This window comes from Scaptodrosophila lebanonensis, unplaced genomic scaffold, assembly GCF_003285725.1.
Source record: "Scaptodrosophila lebanonensis strain 11010-0011.00,11010-0021.00 unplaced genomic scaffold, SlebRS2 tig00000080-arrow-pilon, whole genome shotgun sequence".
Classification (NCBI taxonomy): Eukaryota; Metazoa; Arthropoda; class Insecta; order Diptera; family Drosophilidae; genus Scaptodrosophila; species Scaptodrosophila lebanonensis.
The window spans coordinates 2,812,413-2,826,674 of record NW_022060561.1 but is presented as its reverse complement, the minus strand read 5'-3'; the positions used below and the strand labels follow the sequence as shown (position 1 = coordinate 2,826,674).

At 34.0% G+C, this 14,262-nt stretch overlaps 2 protein-coding genes across 2 annotated transcripts in view; one reads left to right on the top strand and one right to left on the bottom strand.

The window, feature by feature from the left end:
* Positions 1 to 14,262, top strand: part of LOC115625659 (alpha-ketoglutarate-dependent dioxygenase alkB homolog 4) — a 184,139-nt gene that overhangs the window by 38,379 nt on the left and 131,498 nt on the right. Inside the window, exon 3 of the mRNA XM_030520789.1 lies at positions 8,980 to 9,020. The gene's annotated coding sequence lies outside the window, so the exon portion shown is untranslated. The remainder of the gene's footprint in view (positions 1 to 8,979; positions 9,021 to 14,262) is intronic.
* LOC115625657 (acetylcholine receptor subunit alpha-type acr-16) overlaps positions 1 to 14,262 on the bottom strand; it is a 142,284-nt gene that overhangs the window by 30,070 nt on the left and 97,952 nt on the right. Inside the window, exon 4 of the mRNA XM_030520786.1 lies at positions 4,838 to 4,947. Coding sequence (XP_030376646.1) covers positions 4,838 to 4,947 — 110 coding nt within the window. The remainder of the gene's footprint in view (positions 1 to 4,837; positions 4,948 to 14,262) is intronic.

The window sequence follows — 14,262 nt, the reverse complement described above, 5'->3', positions numbered from 1 at the left end:
CAACACGAGCGCTGAGGTTTTTATTATTTTTAAACACAGACACTGACACACACGCATCTATGTATATTATATGCACATATATATGTATAATTATTGTAATGTATATTTAACAGACATTCTGTCTAATTGTTTCGTAATAGTGTACAGCATGTAATGGAGAAGTGGTTATGAAAGCTTTCAGCTGGAAATATGAAACGCAAGCTTGGGTTTCGTTTTTTTTTTGCATAATGAGCTGATTTGAGGAAGTATTTTAAATCAATAAATTTCTGTTTTTCTGTTTCCAAGCATTTTCTAGCACTTTACATAATTGTAGAAAAAACTGTAGAAAAATTACTAAAATGTATATAGAAACAGCTTGAAGTAAGGTGGTTGTTGATTATTTAAAAGCTTTTTAAAGTTATCGAAGTTAAAAAATAAATTCTAGTATGTGCAGGCCTGTTTCAAATACAATGAAAATTTACGTCTTTTAAGTTTTTCCTTCCCTTTTTAAGTTTTTCTTTCTGCATTTAAATGATTGTACGTATTGCTTTTTCTTTGAGGGAAATTAAGCGCCATTCGAGAGCTTTCTTATGTAATAATTTTGTTTTTAGTTATTGATGTGTTCTAATTATTATCTATTTAGAAGCATATGTTGCTTATGATTGCGGAAAGCGTTGGTATGTCCTATACTTTTGTTTGAGGGACTGCTTTCGGAATGGTTATTATTAATTATTCAGAAAGTGGTGGAAAAAACGGTAATCTGGAATGTATGTTTCCAGCTAGACTTTCCAAATTAAAAAAAGAACAAAACAGATTCTCTGTTATCTACAAAAGTTGAAACAGGTCTGAACATTTAAAGAGTTTTACAAGCCATGAAAATAAATACCCTATCCTACAGAGATCCTACAGAATATGGTGATGTGCTTGCATTTGTTATATACGAATATATAGTACGTATGTACATCTTATATGTGCTATGAATGCGCAGAACGTGTTTTCTGTTGATTGAGCATTGCATTTTAGACTAACTAATGTTTTGTTTTTGGTTTAGTAACATGTCGTATTTAGTTGTATTTATCGTTAACTAAAAATGTTATGACTTAATTATGTATGACAGTTTTGTTTTTAAACATTTATTTAAGCTTTTGTTAGTACTAACGAATATAAATAAATATAGTATATTTGTATATTAGTTAGGTGTTTGGTGTTTGTGTTTTAGTTGGGATTGTGTGTTAGTGTGTGTGTGCGTGTGGTAATAGAACAGTGGGACAATTTAACGGGTGCCAACAAAGTAAAATTTGCTAATACCTTGCTCTAGCATTTAACAGTTACTTGTTGATATAAGTATGATATATATTTTCTTTTTGTGTTTTTTTTTGTTTTTTTTTTGTTTTGTTTTTATTGTTGATTTATATATGCGTCTTCTTTATTTAGCATGTTTTATTTAGTACGAGGGATTTGATTTCTCATGCACAATACTTGAAAATCTATTTTGCCATTGGTTTGTGTTTTGTTTTGCAAACTACGACAAATACAACAGAAACGTTTTGTTTTTTTGTTTTTAGCGGCTAAATAAATTCAAGTACTGAACGTCTAACCAGAAATATTACACCAGCATATTGTTGAACAATTTTTCTAGTTGTCTTTCGAAATCGAGCAAAATTGTGCTCATTAAGCAATCGCAAACATATTTGTATGTATTCTATTTTCTTCTTTTCTTTTTTTTTTGTTTTTTTTCTTGAGCTGTTGTTTCAAACAAACTACTTGCATAACATTCTGGTTAAACAAATATATTTTAGTTTTCGGAGTTTAGTCAAAGAGATATTATTTAAGCTATACGGCATGAATTAATTTAATTGAGTTTTTTTGATTTTGTTTTCTTTGATTATTTGGCGATTTTTAGGTTATGTTAGTTATAAGTATTAGAATGGTACGTTCGCTTAGCATTACGAATCCAATTACAATGTGACGCCCACATAAACGGCAAGCTGACAATGTACAGTCCCACTAGACACCACTGCGTGTAAACTACTCTTATTGAAGTAAACAAAATGTAGGCATGTTTACGTTGAAGTGAAGTTTTTCGCTTTGTTTTTGCAAATTTCATCTGTTTGTTCAACATAAACATCGAGGGCAAATCATAAGTGGGTAACATTGAAGGGTAAATATTTAGTTGAAACGAAAAACTTAAGGATATCAAGTATATGTTTTGCTATCGCATTAATAGACACACAAACAATAGCGAGTGGATTATGTGTGATAAGTATGCTTTAAGTATATTGCACATACGTTAGCTTTTTTGATGGTATTGGTTTAGGTTTTATTTTTATTTTTTGTTAATAAGGCATATACAAACAGTTTTATATGCAATCAGTATTGCTAAATGAAAAACACAAAATAACTTTAACGGAACTAAGTAATTAACTCAACAAACGCATATCTTTGTTAACAAATTAGTTGGCTAGATACATTTAGATGCAATAGAACTCCTATATTCGCATATTTGTATATTGTTAGAATTGCTTTTTTAAGTCTATTACAAATTAGAACTAAAGAGAGACAAAGAGAGTAAACCACTGCTTTTACAAAGCTCTGGCAATTAATCATTGTAAACAAAGTCATTTCATATGAAAAGATTGTGACTTGTTCAGAAATAGAGACGGATATTCTTATCAATTGCTTTAACAATTATATTTCAAATAACTTAAAGGCAATGAGATAAGATCTTAGAAGAAGAAAAGCATTCTTTAGTAGAAAAGTTCAAATAACAGCAGCAAACTATAACAGCTATTTTAACGGTTTTTTTTCCTGTCGGTGTAAAATGTCGACCAATCAGCTCAAAATAGTGCGAGGTATATTAAAGGGTCGTATTGTAACAATTACCCAGCAAAGAGGAGAACAAGTGAACAACAGACTGGCACGGGTTCTGTACATGTGTTCGACAAGCGCACACTGAAGGTGGAGAAATGGTTTGTCAGGCATATTGAGAACATGATGAAAGGTGTCACATTCGGTAGCCAGTACGAAGTGTCTGCTGTATATGCTCATTTGCCAATTAACTGTGCAGCCTTCGAAAACAACTCGCCGTGTGGAGATGGCACTCAACAGCCAAAAAGGGCATGCTTTTTGTGGAAGAGCAATGTATTGAGGCTATATCAGGTTTGAAAGCACTTATCCAGCTGCCGACTACTGTTAAAAAACAAAGAGAATATTTGTTGTTTCTATACAGTCTTTGTGTTTTTGAAAACACTATAGCTGTGGAGCTAGAAGCTTAGAATTGCATAGCAGTTTGATCTCAATACATAAAGAGAAAGTTAAAAGCTGGCTGTTAACAGCAATCGGTTGACAGAATCAGCTTTGCCTACATTTTATGTAAACTTTAATTGCTCTTTTAAAAACAGGCTGTACAAATTGCAGCATTTCTGTAAAGCTTAACAATGCAATGTCAACAATTTTGCAGTGTAAAGTCGTATGTTTTCTAAAGTTAAGCAGACTTAAAAGAACTTAATTTTGAAAAATTCGTCATAAAGTAGGGTGATACTAAGTATTTTAATAATATTTGATCTCAAAAGCTGACTGTTAACAGGAAGTTTGACATCTGAATCTGATTCGATTATAGTCTATGTAAAGTTTATCAGCTCTTCTAATAGCAGGCTGTACAAATTGCAGCATTTCTGTAAAGCTTAACAATGCAATGTCAACAATTTTGCAGTGTAAAGTCGTATCTTTTCTAAAGTTAAGCAGACTTAAAAGAACTTAATTTTGAAAAATTCGTCATAAAGTAGGGTGATACTAAGTATTTTAATAATATTTGATCTCAAAAGCTGACTGTTAACAGCATCTGAATCTGATTCGATTATAGTCTATGTAAAGTTTCACAGCTCTTCTAATAGCAGGCTGTACAAATTGCAGCATTTCTGTAAAGCTTAACAATGCAATGTCAACAATTTTGCAGTGTAAAGTCGTATCTTTTCTAAAGTGTAGTAGACTTAAAAGAATTCAATTTTGAAAAATTCGTCAAAAAGTAGGGTGATACAAAGTATTTTAATAATATTTGATCTCAAAAGCTGACTGTTAACAGGAAGTTTGACATCTGAATCTGATTCGATTATAGTCTATGTAAAGCTTATCAGCTCTTTTAAAAGCAGGCTAAACAGTTTACAGTGCAATGTCAACAATGTAGCAGTGTTAAGTCGTATCAATTCTAAAGTGTAATAGACTTATAAGAGCTCGGTTTTAATAACTTCGTATAGTATATTATTAAGTATTTTAGTAATATTTATTTCGAATCAAAGTTCTATTGCGCCTAAGTAAAGCTTATAGCCGAATAGCTCTATACTCGCAAGTAAACTTGCTCTTTATAGGCCACTAAAGGCTACATAACGCATAAATATACGAGTATATGAATATATATATTTTTTTCATTTATAAACACAAAGCAAGTGCACAATCCAACTACATTTAAATAAGTATCAACTCAAAACAGAACTATAACTATTAACTAAGAACAAAAAACAATAAAAATAATAATAATATTGATCCTGCTACGGATCAGGCACTATAAATATAGTATGTATTGAAGTAGATTTGCTTTCAGTTAGCGAAGCACAAATCGCTTAACTTACCGCTGATTCAGTAATGAGTTTTACAAAATATGTTAAAGCTATAAAGATTGTATCTGTTTTTGTTGGTTATACCTAGTTGGTAGACTGTAGTATTGACATATGAGTAGACCTTAAGACTGCTCTATTAGCTGTATATTTGTAGCGCATAATCAATATCTCAATTTTGATCGGATTAGTCTTGGTTATAGTCATTTATTAAGCTGCATTATTGCAACAAAACGTGGACAACTTACCTATTGTACATGAGGACATCGGGCTTCCACAGCTTGTTTGGCGTAATGCGCAGATCTTTGACGTTGCCATATTCTGTTTCATTCCAGCGCAGATTGTAATCATTCCATTCCTTGTGTTTTTTGAAAACATATATACAATTGAAATGTTAGTAAGAGACATAATGATGCTTTCTGTAGTTATAGGCTAGCAATTATGATGACTGAACAGCGTCTGTTGTGCAAGAGACGCTGTTCGAGCCTGGAGAAAAAAACCTAGCAGTTAAATGAAAATGCGACATAAGTTGCAGTGAAGATACAAAAGTTGTTGGATTGGGAAGACTGGGAGAGCGGGGGAATGCACACAAGAGCTGATAAAAATGAATTTAAAGCGTAAAGCGTGCAGCAGGCATTACATACATATTTCATTACAAAGTACAGTTGCGCGCAATGCTGTTAGTGAGTGAATGTTAAATTACAGACAAAACAACAACAAGCTGTTACGTCAGGCAATTCTACAAATGCGAGTACATGCTGGATGCTGCATAAAATAAAACTTGACATTTTTTTAAGTCAAGTCTCTGAGTATGCACATATATCTGTTTTCTCTTATACACACACTCACACACACACACACACACACATCACACACCCGCAGATGTCGCTGCAGTCCGCCAACATTCCGTTAATGTTGGTCTGATCCGTTACTGCCCTCTCCCGCTCCCGACTCACTGCTTTGTGTCACTTTGCGGTTATGTGTCGCTGTTTATCTCTGTCTATCCTATGTCCTCCAACCTCTGCCCGTTGTCCCCTGTTCCGAGTGTCTCTCCCTCTCACCCACAACATTCCTATCTTTGTGTGCTGCATTTTGTGGCTTGCCTACAAGTGGTTCCATGTTCATGTCATATAATCAGCAAAGTTTTCCCTCTGTTTAGCTGTTGCTCTTGTCGTTGTGGTTGTTGTTTCTGCTGCTGTTGTTGTTGTTGAGTTTATAATTTAACACATTTGTGGCATTTTTAGAGCATGCAATTGTCTTGTCCTTTCTCATTCGCATTCACATTCGCAGTCGCAGTCGTATTCACATTCATATTCTGAAGCCACAAAGCAGCCTTTTTAAAATCACAAAAAATTTAATTACATGCTAGACTTTGCATTCCCCGTTTTGACTTTAAATTTAAATACACATACATATGTATGAGTACATGTGTGTATTTAAATATTTTATTTTGTTTTTCATTTGTTTGTCTGCTGCTGCTATTATTGTTCCATGCGGTTTTTATGACAGCTGTAAAAACAGTTGAAGATTGAAGTGGCTTTTCCAAATGGGAAAAGTATTTTACAGCTCGTTTTGCCATCTGAGATGGACACTCCACATACATACATATGTATGTATAAATACACGTGTAAATAAAGGTATACATGACAGTGCTAACATGATATAATTAAGCAGAGTATTGCGTAACGAAATAGTGAATTTAGTTCGATTGCCACAGAGGGGCAATAATGTTTATTAAAGATTAAAGATATTAGCATTGTCACCTTAATTCTCCTCATTGTTATTATTTCTCCAAGCTATGGCCCACAAATGCCATTACTTTATGTAATGTAGATAGAGTTGAGTTGTTTAATGTTTTTCAAAACTAATATTGACTTCGAAGAGCTTATTCTATTTGTCAGAGTGAATTATTTATATTCTTTGTAAATATGAAAATAAAGTTACTGCTTTAAAACATTAATCAATTTAAATGTTGCCTCCCAAATTATTCATTTCCAAATTTAAAATAGTGTTAAAGATTCTAACAATGTTGTTTTATAAAGCATCAATAAAATGTCAACTAATCCTAATCGCAAATCCTCATTAGCAACACAAGCGGAGTAGATATACGAAAAATTGATTAATTATTTCGTATAAATCAGTATCACTTATTCATGTAATAAAATAAAAATGATAGATACTTTTATATTTCGATTGCTCTAAGAACTTCGTAGTTACCGCCATGCTAACAATAATTTTGATAGTTCAGCTTTTTAGACATGAAAGCTAACTGAGCCAGCTAATCCATAACAATAAATATACATTATCGACTAACTTTACAACTGTAATGCATAGCTATGTATATAGCTATATAGACTTTTGGTTTATGCACCACTGTAGCAATCAAAATATCGTATGCATATTTTACACTTTGACATTTATCGGCTGTCCTTCGGTTACACAAAATTTAAATTACAAATGTCCGTTGATGATGATGATGAAAATTTACCAACATTCGTACGCAATTTCAAACTGTCAGTTTATCAATGGCATATGGCCCCATCAATCATATTGTGGCTAAAATTCGATGGCGTGACAATGCCAAGCGAATGGCAATGGTGAGAATAAATGGCTCCCACAACCAATTACAAATGGGCCTTGGCTTAAACATTGAGCGCCAATACATTACACACACACACACACTTGCGTACGCACAACACACTTTTAATAACAATTTACGTGTTAAATAAATAATTTAATTAATTTCATAAATTGACAAGCCACGACAAGTGCAACGAGCTTGGTCGGAAATAGGTGTGTATGGAAAAAATTGTGTAATATTTCCCCTTGCACTTCCGTTCACACACAGCTATACATACTGTAGCTTTTATTATTTTTAATGAATGAGATAAGCACAGCCGCACCCTCCTTCTTCTTCTCTCTCTCTCTCTCACACACACACACATGCAATTGTTATGCAATAACATTTTGATGGCTTAACAGGAGCCAGGGCAGCAGGCTGCAGGCTGCAGGCTCTTCATTCGATCAACTTAAAAGGCACGTTACGAACACGTACTACGTTATTAAACAAATGCAAGGCATGCACTACCCTATATGTTTAATTTTTTTTAACATGCAGTGTTGTGGTTTTCTTGTTGTTGTTGTTGTTGTTGTTTTTGTTATTTATAGAACCGTTTTTGTTTGTTTGGCTTTGTTTACGTGTTGGTTTTTAGTTGCTCTTAAAAAATGGCAAAGCAAGAGAGAAACTAAATTTGTTGCCGTTTAATATTTTTATTTTATTTTTTTTTTGAAAATGTTAAAAGCTAGAACTAAAATGAAATAAAGTTGATAAGAAAAACCTAATCTGCTACTTAAAAATAAATGCAATGGAACACAAGAGAGAGTAGTTTTAGGTTTAGCTATCAAGGTAAGTATGTATGTATGTATGTATTTATGTATGTTTGTTTGTTTGTTTGTTTGTTTGTAGGTGTGTGAGTATGGAAGTAGTAGTTCTGTTGTAGCTGTTGTTAATAAAGCGTATTTATTTAAACAGTTAGATTCGTATTTAATTGCAATTTAAATGATTACGTTTAAATAATTTAAAACACACACGAGCTAAGCCACACATTCAAAAGAAATTCCATTATCATTGCAAAGTCTGCAAAGTTTGTACACAGTTTGTGGAAAATAGTTTTAGATTTAGACAATTAATTGAGAGGAATTTCTTTCTCTCTGAAGCTTAAAAACATACGAGTATTGAAAGATTTGAAAAAGATAGGCTCGCCTCTTGAAGACAAAAGACAGCAGATCAGAGAGTTCAACATTTGAGTTTCAACAACAGGCATTCATGGTCAGATGGTGGCCGTGTGTGTCTAAATTATGGGCAGGCAATACATTTTGTTAGCTATATATAGACCAGTCAGACTAACTACAGTAACTCCATGTATAGCTAACAAATGAATCTTAGTTTTATTTATGATATACATGGTGTTTAAAGCATGAGATATTATTTAAGATACAGCTATATTTAGATAAGGTTTTTATGTTTATGGGTTTTTCAGTTTAAGTTCAAACTTACCAACGAAAGCCAAAGATTCGTTATAAGAAGTTGATTTTTCTCGTCCTACAAACGCATTTTTGTTCATAAAAATAAACGTTGTTTTTGTTTGAAGAAACGCAAAACAAAACGAAAAGCAAAAAATGAAGATAATGCCAAAAAAAAAGAAATGAAATGAAAATTAAATTTATAAAAAGAGCAGAGTATGATAATAGAAAGTTTTTTTTATATATTTGTTTAATGAGTTCATAAGAGAATTTTTGTTTTCATTTTTGTTTTTTCTTTTTTCTTTTAGGTATGTGTTTATGGCAATAGTTGTTCGAAATATAAATCAAGTCTTTCCACTGTACGCAGTTTGGCTTTAATGGGCTTTAAAGTTGGTGCTATTTGCATTGGTAAGTGTGTATTTTGTTAGTACTTATTACTAAGTTTTAAAGTGGTCTAAATTTTTATTAGTTATATTAATTTTTTTAATTTTTCTAATATTTTTTCCCCAAAAATATAATTGAAAAAAAATCTATAGATCAGTTGAGAAATACCAGCTTCAATAAGTAAGCCCAGCAGGAAAAGTATTTTGTTGCGAATGATGTGTGTATTAGAAATATTACTAATTACTATTATTATTAGGATTTTTATCGAACAAATTCCTTAAGTTTTTTTATGACTGTCTAGCTCTTAGATAGCTAGCACTATCTCAACTATTTGCATTGCAAGTTATTCTTTGGCTGAGTACCTAAAATATTCAAATCTTTCGTTGCTTTACGGCTAAGCAGCTTTTTTTGTGCAGTGTCCTCCAATTTGTGCAAAGGCTTAAGCAGAGACACTCAAAGCAAATGAAATGATATCAAAACTTTGTTAGGATAAGCATATGTATGTACTATATATACGAGTGCTCGTAGTATGTGGATGTCCAGAGAGCTGGTAGCCAATGCCGCAGGCTTGCACTGGCCTGTCAAAGCGCCTTGATTCGAATCCCTTTTCAATCTAGGCGATGTCTGTGTGAGTGTGTATTCTTCCCACTTCTACTCATCGCAGCTAGGCTTGGCCATTGAAGCATATGCTTAAGCCTTTGTCCAATGTGCCGAGCCGGTTTGCCAATTTATTTTACAATTTTTGCCTTTATCTGTGGTGCAGGCAATAAAAACTTTGCGACTAGGTTGGTCTTAGATATCAGAACCCATTTATCTTTATACAAATTTTAATTAAAGATATTTCATGCTGGTGCATTGTCACAGTCCTGACTGACAGACAGACAGACAGACAGACAGACAGAGAGACAGGCACGTCTGTCACACAGTCAGTCAGTCATGCAGTCAGTCCATCCGTCCATCAGTCCGTCAGTTGGTGAGGCAGTGACAGAGCCCGCATGATACAAATTTAATATATGTAGTTCAAGGTGGACATGTAGCGCTTTCTCCTCGTTTGTAATGCAGATGAAGGCGAACAGCCCACCATTCCACCATGCCATCAAGCCGGCATCTGCATATGAAAGCTGATGTCGTTGTGGCACCATACTCGTGCCATACATCCTATGTATATAGTATAGCTAGGTGCTTGTCATTAATAACTTGGCAGTGTAAACAACAAAAAATCGTTAACAACGGGCGGTAGCAGCTGCAGTAACGACTTAAGCCATTAAAAGATACATGCACGATGGCATTGGGCACTTGTAATGATATGCACAGCAAACGGCAATACGGCAGCACGGCAAACATCAAACCCTCGCAGCACATTGGCACTTAAGGTTTTCGGTTAAGCTAATATACGAGCAGAAGCGAGGGTTCAACCAAAAAGAAGTGTGCGTTACAATTTTCCAATTTAAATTTCTGAAAATAAATAAAACCATCTGGCTGTAGAAGGTCGCGCATTAAAGTTACCTTCTTTGGAAATTAAAGGGGGCTTTCATATTTTAGAAGTGAAACTTCTTATGTGCGGGTTTTCAATGCTGGAGCGTCAACCTTTTCTGTGACGAAACCAAAAGCGCGGTAACAGTCGTAGATAAGTGAACAGCAAGTAGACCAGCTTGAATTTATGAATGTAAACAAAAACCAGCTCTAGTATGAACTTTAAAATCCGAAATGTAAACAAACTGTAAACAAACTCCTATTGCTCATATTCCATAACAACTGATTGCATGATTCTAATTGTAAAATATATTATTTATGCCTATCTAGTAGGTCCTGATTTTTAAGAGTCACCATTTCTTGTGGTTTTCGGGTTTTCCAGGTTGGTTTTTACTGTGGGTTTTATAGCTATTAATAGTGATGTTTCTAGCCATTTTATAGTTTTTATGTCCGTCAATTTGTAGTGCATTTTCTAGCGGTTCTTCTAGCCATTGCGATACTCTACTTCTTGCCATTCTGGCTACTTATACATAGTTGTGCTTTTGGCTATTTTCTAGATCGTTTTCTTTTCTTATTGTCATTTTTGACGCGTTGTCTATCAATTTTATAGTAAATTTTTAGTGGTTGCTACTTATAGCTGATTTTCTAGCGTTGTTTCTATAGTTTTTTAGTTATTTAGGAATAATTTCTAGTAATTTTATAGCGCTTCATTCCATCAATTGTTAGTCGATTTTTTATTTTCTATTTCTTGCAATTTTCTGGCTATTTATACATAGTTGTGCTTCTAGCTATTTTCTTTATCGTTTTTTAGTTATTATTAGTTGTTCTCATAGTAATTTTTAGCGAGTTTTCTATCCATTTTCTAGCTATTTATATTTTTATACCCATTTTCAGTTGAGCTTCTAATTATTTATAGTAAGTTTTTAGTAGACTTTCTTGCCATATAAAGCTGATTTTCTAGCGCTGTTTTTAGTCATTTTTGGATTTTTGGAGGATTTTCTAGCCATTTTATGATTACTTATTGTTTCTAGCCCTTTTCTTCGATAACCAACAGCGATAATAATTTCAAGCCAAATGTACATTAGCCATCCACCTTTGTTGAGAAATTATAAAGGCAATCTTAACGATCGAAAAAAATGGACTTAAATTAAATTACTCCAAAATATCCACTAAGTTTCACTTCCATCTAATTTTTTTTTTATTCTCACAGACAATTCCTCTCTGAATTTCTAATATTTCTTCTACATTTGGTTGCCACAGTCGAAGCTATTTTACATCTTCTACATCTATTTTCTTACCGCAATATAATCGAATAAACTTATTTACGATTTGAAGTCGAATCGTTCTTAGCTGCTTATAACATTCTATTTTTTTTGTTCGGCTCTCGCAGTTGAAGACTTGGAAACAATTCCATAGGGGTGTGTGTTTTTGAACGTCAAAGTCAAAAGCCATAACGTGCACATACTCGTATGTGTATGTGTGTATGTGTGTGCTTATGTGTAGGAGTGTGTGTTGGCATATTTGCTGTTGACACCTTATAAAAATGGCAGTTTTGTGCAAATTTCATGTTTATGACATGCCGTTTTGCTTTGGCTTCTGGCTTGCCTCTTCCGTTGACAAAATGTGAACGCCTTCACGTCGCTCTGTGTGCTGCACATGCGACAGAACTGTCAAGTGTCAGAGGGAAGGCCCGAATGGCAGTCATTCAGTCCGTCAGTCTGTCAGTCTGTTAGCCGAAGCCTGCCTGCCACAAGCAATTTTTGTCGGGCGCAAGTTTTGGACGTCAAATGAGCAGCAGCAGCTTCAATCCTGTGCACTGTCGTTGACGCATACTAATGACATTTGCTTAAGCAGCAAACCGGGCTCAAGAAGCTACAACAACAACCACGACAACAAGAAGAAAAAAGAAACTGTAGCATAAAAATTTTAAACATCATTTGCTACAAATGACATTTGCATTTAATGCTCACACTTGCCAGCAGTCGCAGCAACTTAATCGCGTAATGTGTTTATATATATATATAGTATATATATGTATATATTTTACTTGCGAACTTCGCTGCACGTCTGCCAGACACACACATATGTACAAGTATGTACATATATCTGTATCTTAAGCAGGCGACGAGTTTTTCCTCGTGTTGTTGCTGGTGTTGTTGATATTGCTATTCGGCTTATAGATTTATTTTGCATTAACGTGCTAAATTGTTTTTAAATGAGTTTCTAATGAGCCAACAATTGGCGTTGTCGCCCGACTTTTATGATAAATGTTTGGCAACTTCTACGAGTACTCGTCTATGGTTGTGCTGGCGACATCCATATGCCAAAAATGCTATTCAAGGGCAAAGTTTGCTCGCAACGTACGAGTACAAGTATGTTGAGGCAAATTAGCAATCGATAAGTGCTTTGATACTGCAAACAAAACAACACCAAACAGTCCTCAGTCGTTGTGATAGGTTGGGATGAGCTGCGGGAAAAGTTCACAGGATGTGCTCTGCCTTAAGGGTGGCAGCTGTGCATTGGCTAAGGCTAAGGGTCTTCTTCTACATACGTCCTTTGATGAGCTACGGCAGTAGCCGTGGTCTCTGATGTCTGACAAACGAGTGCAATTCATCAACTCTCTCGGAGTGGGAAGGCGAGAAATTAAAGTAGGACTGGAAGGCCAAGCAACGAATGGAGGTGGCCGTCCAACAAACCTCATATATTACAGTAATTTCTTTTAAATAAAGTGGAGTACAGTAGCATACTAATTACATCCATGAAAAAATAGCGTTATGCTTAATTTCTCGAATAGTCTAAGCTTAAACAAGCCTCTATAAACAACCTGGTTCAGTAAGCTACACTTAAAAATTAACATGGGCTGAAATAAAAATCGCCTTCAAGTTTGTAGCTTACTGAGTAAAATACAAATAATCTTACTTTAGAAGAGTTGGATTTTCCGATCAAAACTGCATAATAAGTTCATTCTTTAACTGAGAAAACAAGCAGTAATACGGACTGTTTATCGATAGCGACACTAAAGGCATAGAACTATATGTATAGTACACATATCCAAGATAGGGTTCAGTCACTCAAAAAATTCTCCTAAAATTTATTAAATATACTTATTTATGATATCTATTGACAGTAGTACAAAGACCTCTTCAATTGAATTCGACTGAGTGCTGACTATTTGCAAAAGTATTAGTGTCACATATATTTTAAGTATTGAAGAAGAATCTTCAAACAAAACAGAAATAACGAAATACTATTTCAGATAGATTTCTTTTTTAATGAATTAAGTCACCTTTAATAATAGAGCAATAGAGCAAAGAAGCCAACGGAGTCTCCTAAACAAGAGAAGAAGAAAGTGGAAGACCATGGGTTGGTTTTAGAGCCATTAGGATTCTTTTTTCATGATCAAAGTCGTGGTTGAAAGTTTAAAAACAAAACAGAAAAATCATCAAAAATGCCAATTATTTCCCAAAGAGTAGAAGACTGTGGGTTCGGCTTAGCGATTCTTTGAAACAATATATATAAATCATTAAAGAAGTCCACGGAGTCTCCTAAATAAGAGAATCGAGTAGAAGTCTGTGGTTTCGACTTAGGGCCACTAGGATTCTTTTTTAAAAATCAAAGACGTAGTTGAAAGCTATAAACAGTATAGGAACATCATTAAAGAAGGCAACAGGGTCTCCTCAACAAGAGAAGCAGAGAATAGAAGACTGTTTCTTTAAAAAAAGTAAGAAGTTTCAAAGCTATCGATATCGGTATATCTAATTGATATTGTGTTTTGTTTTATTGTTGTCACAAA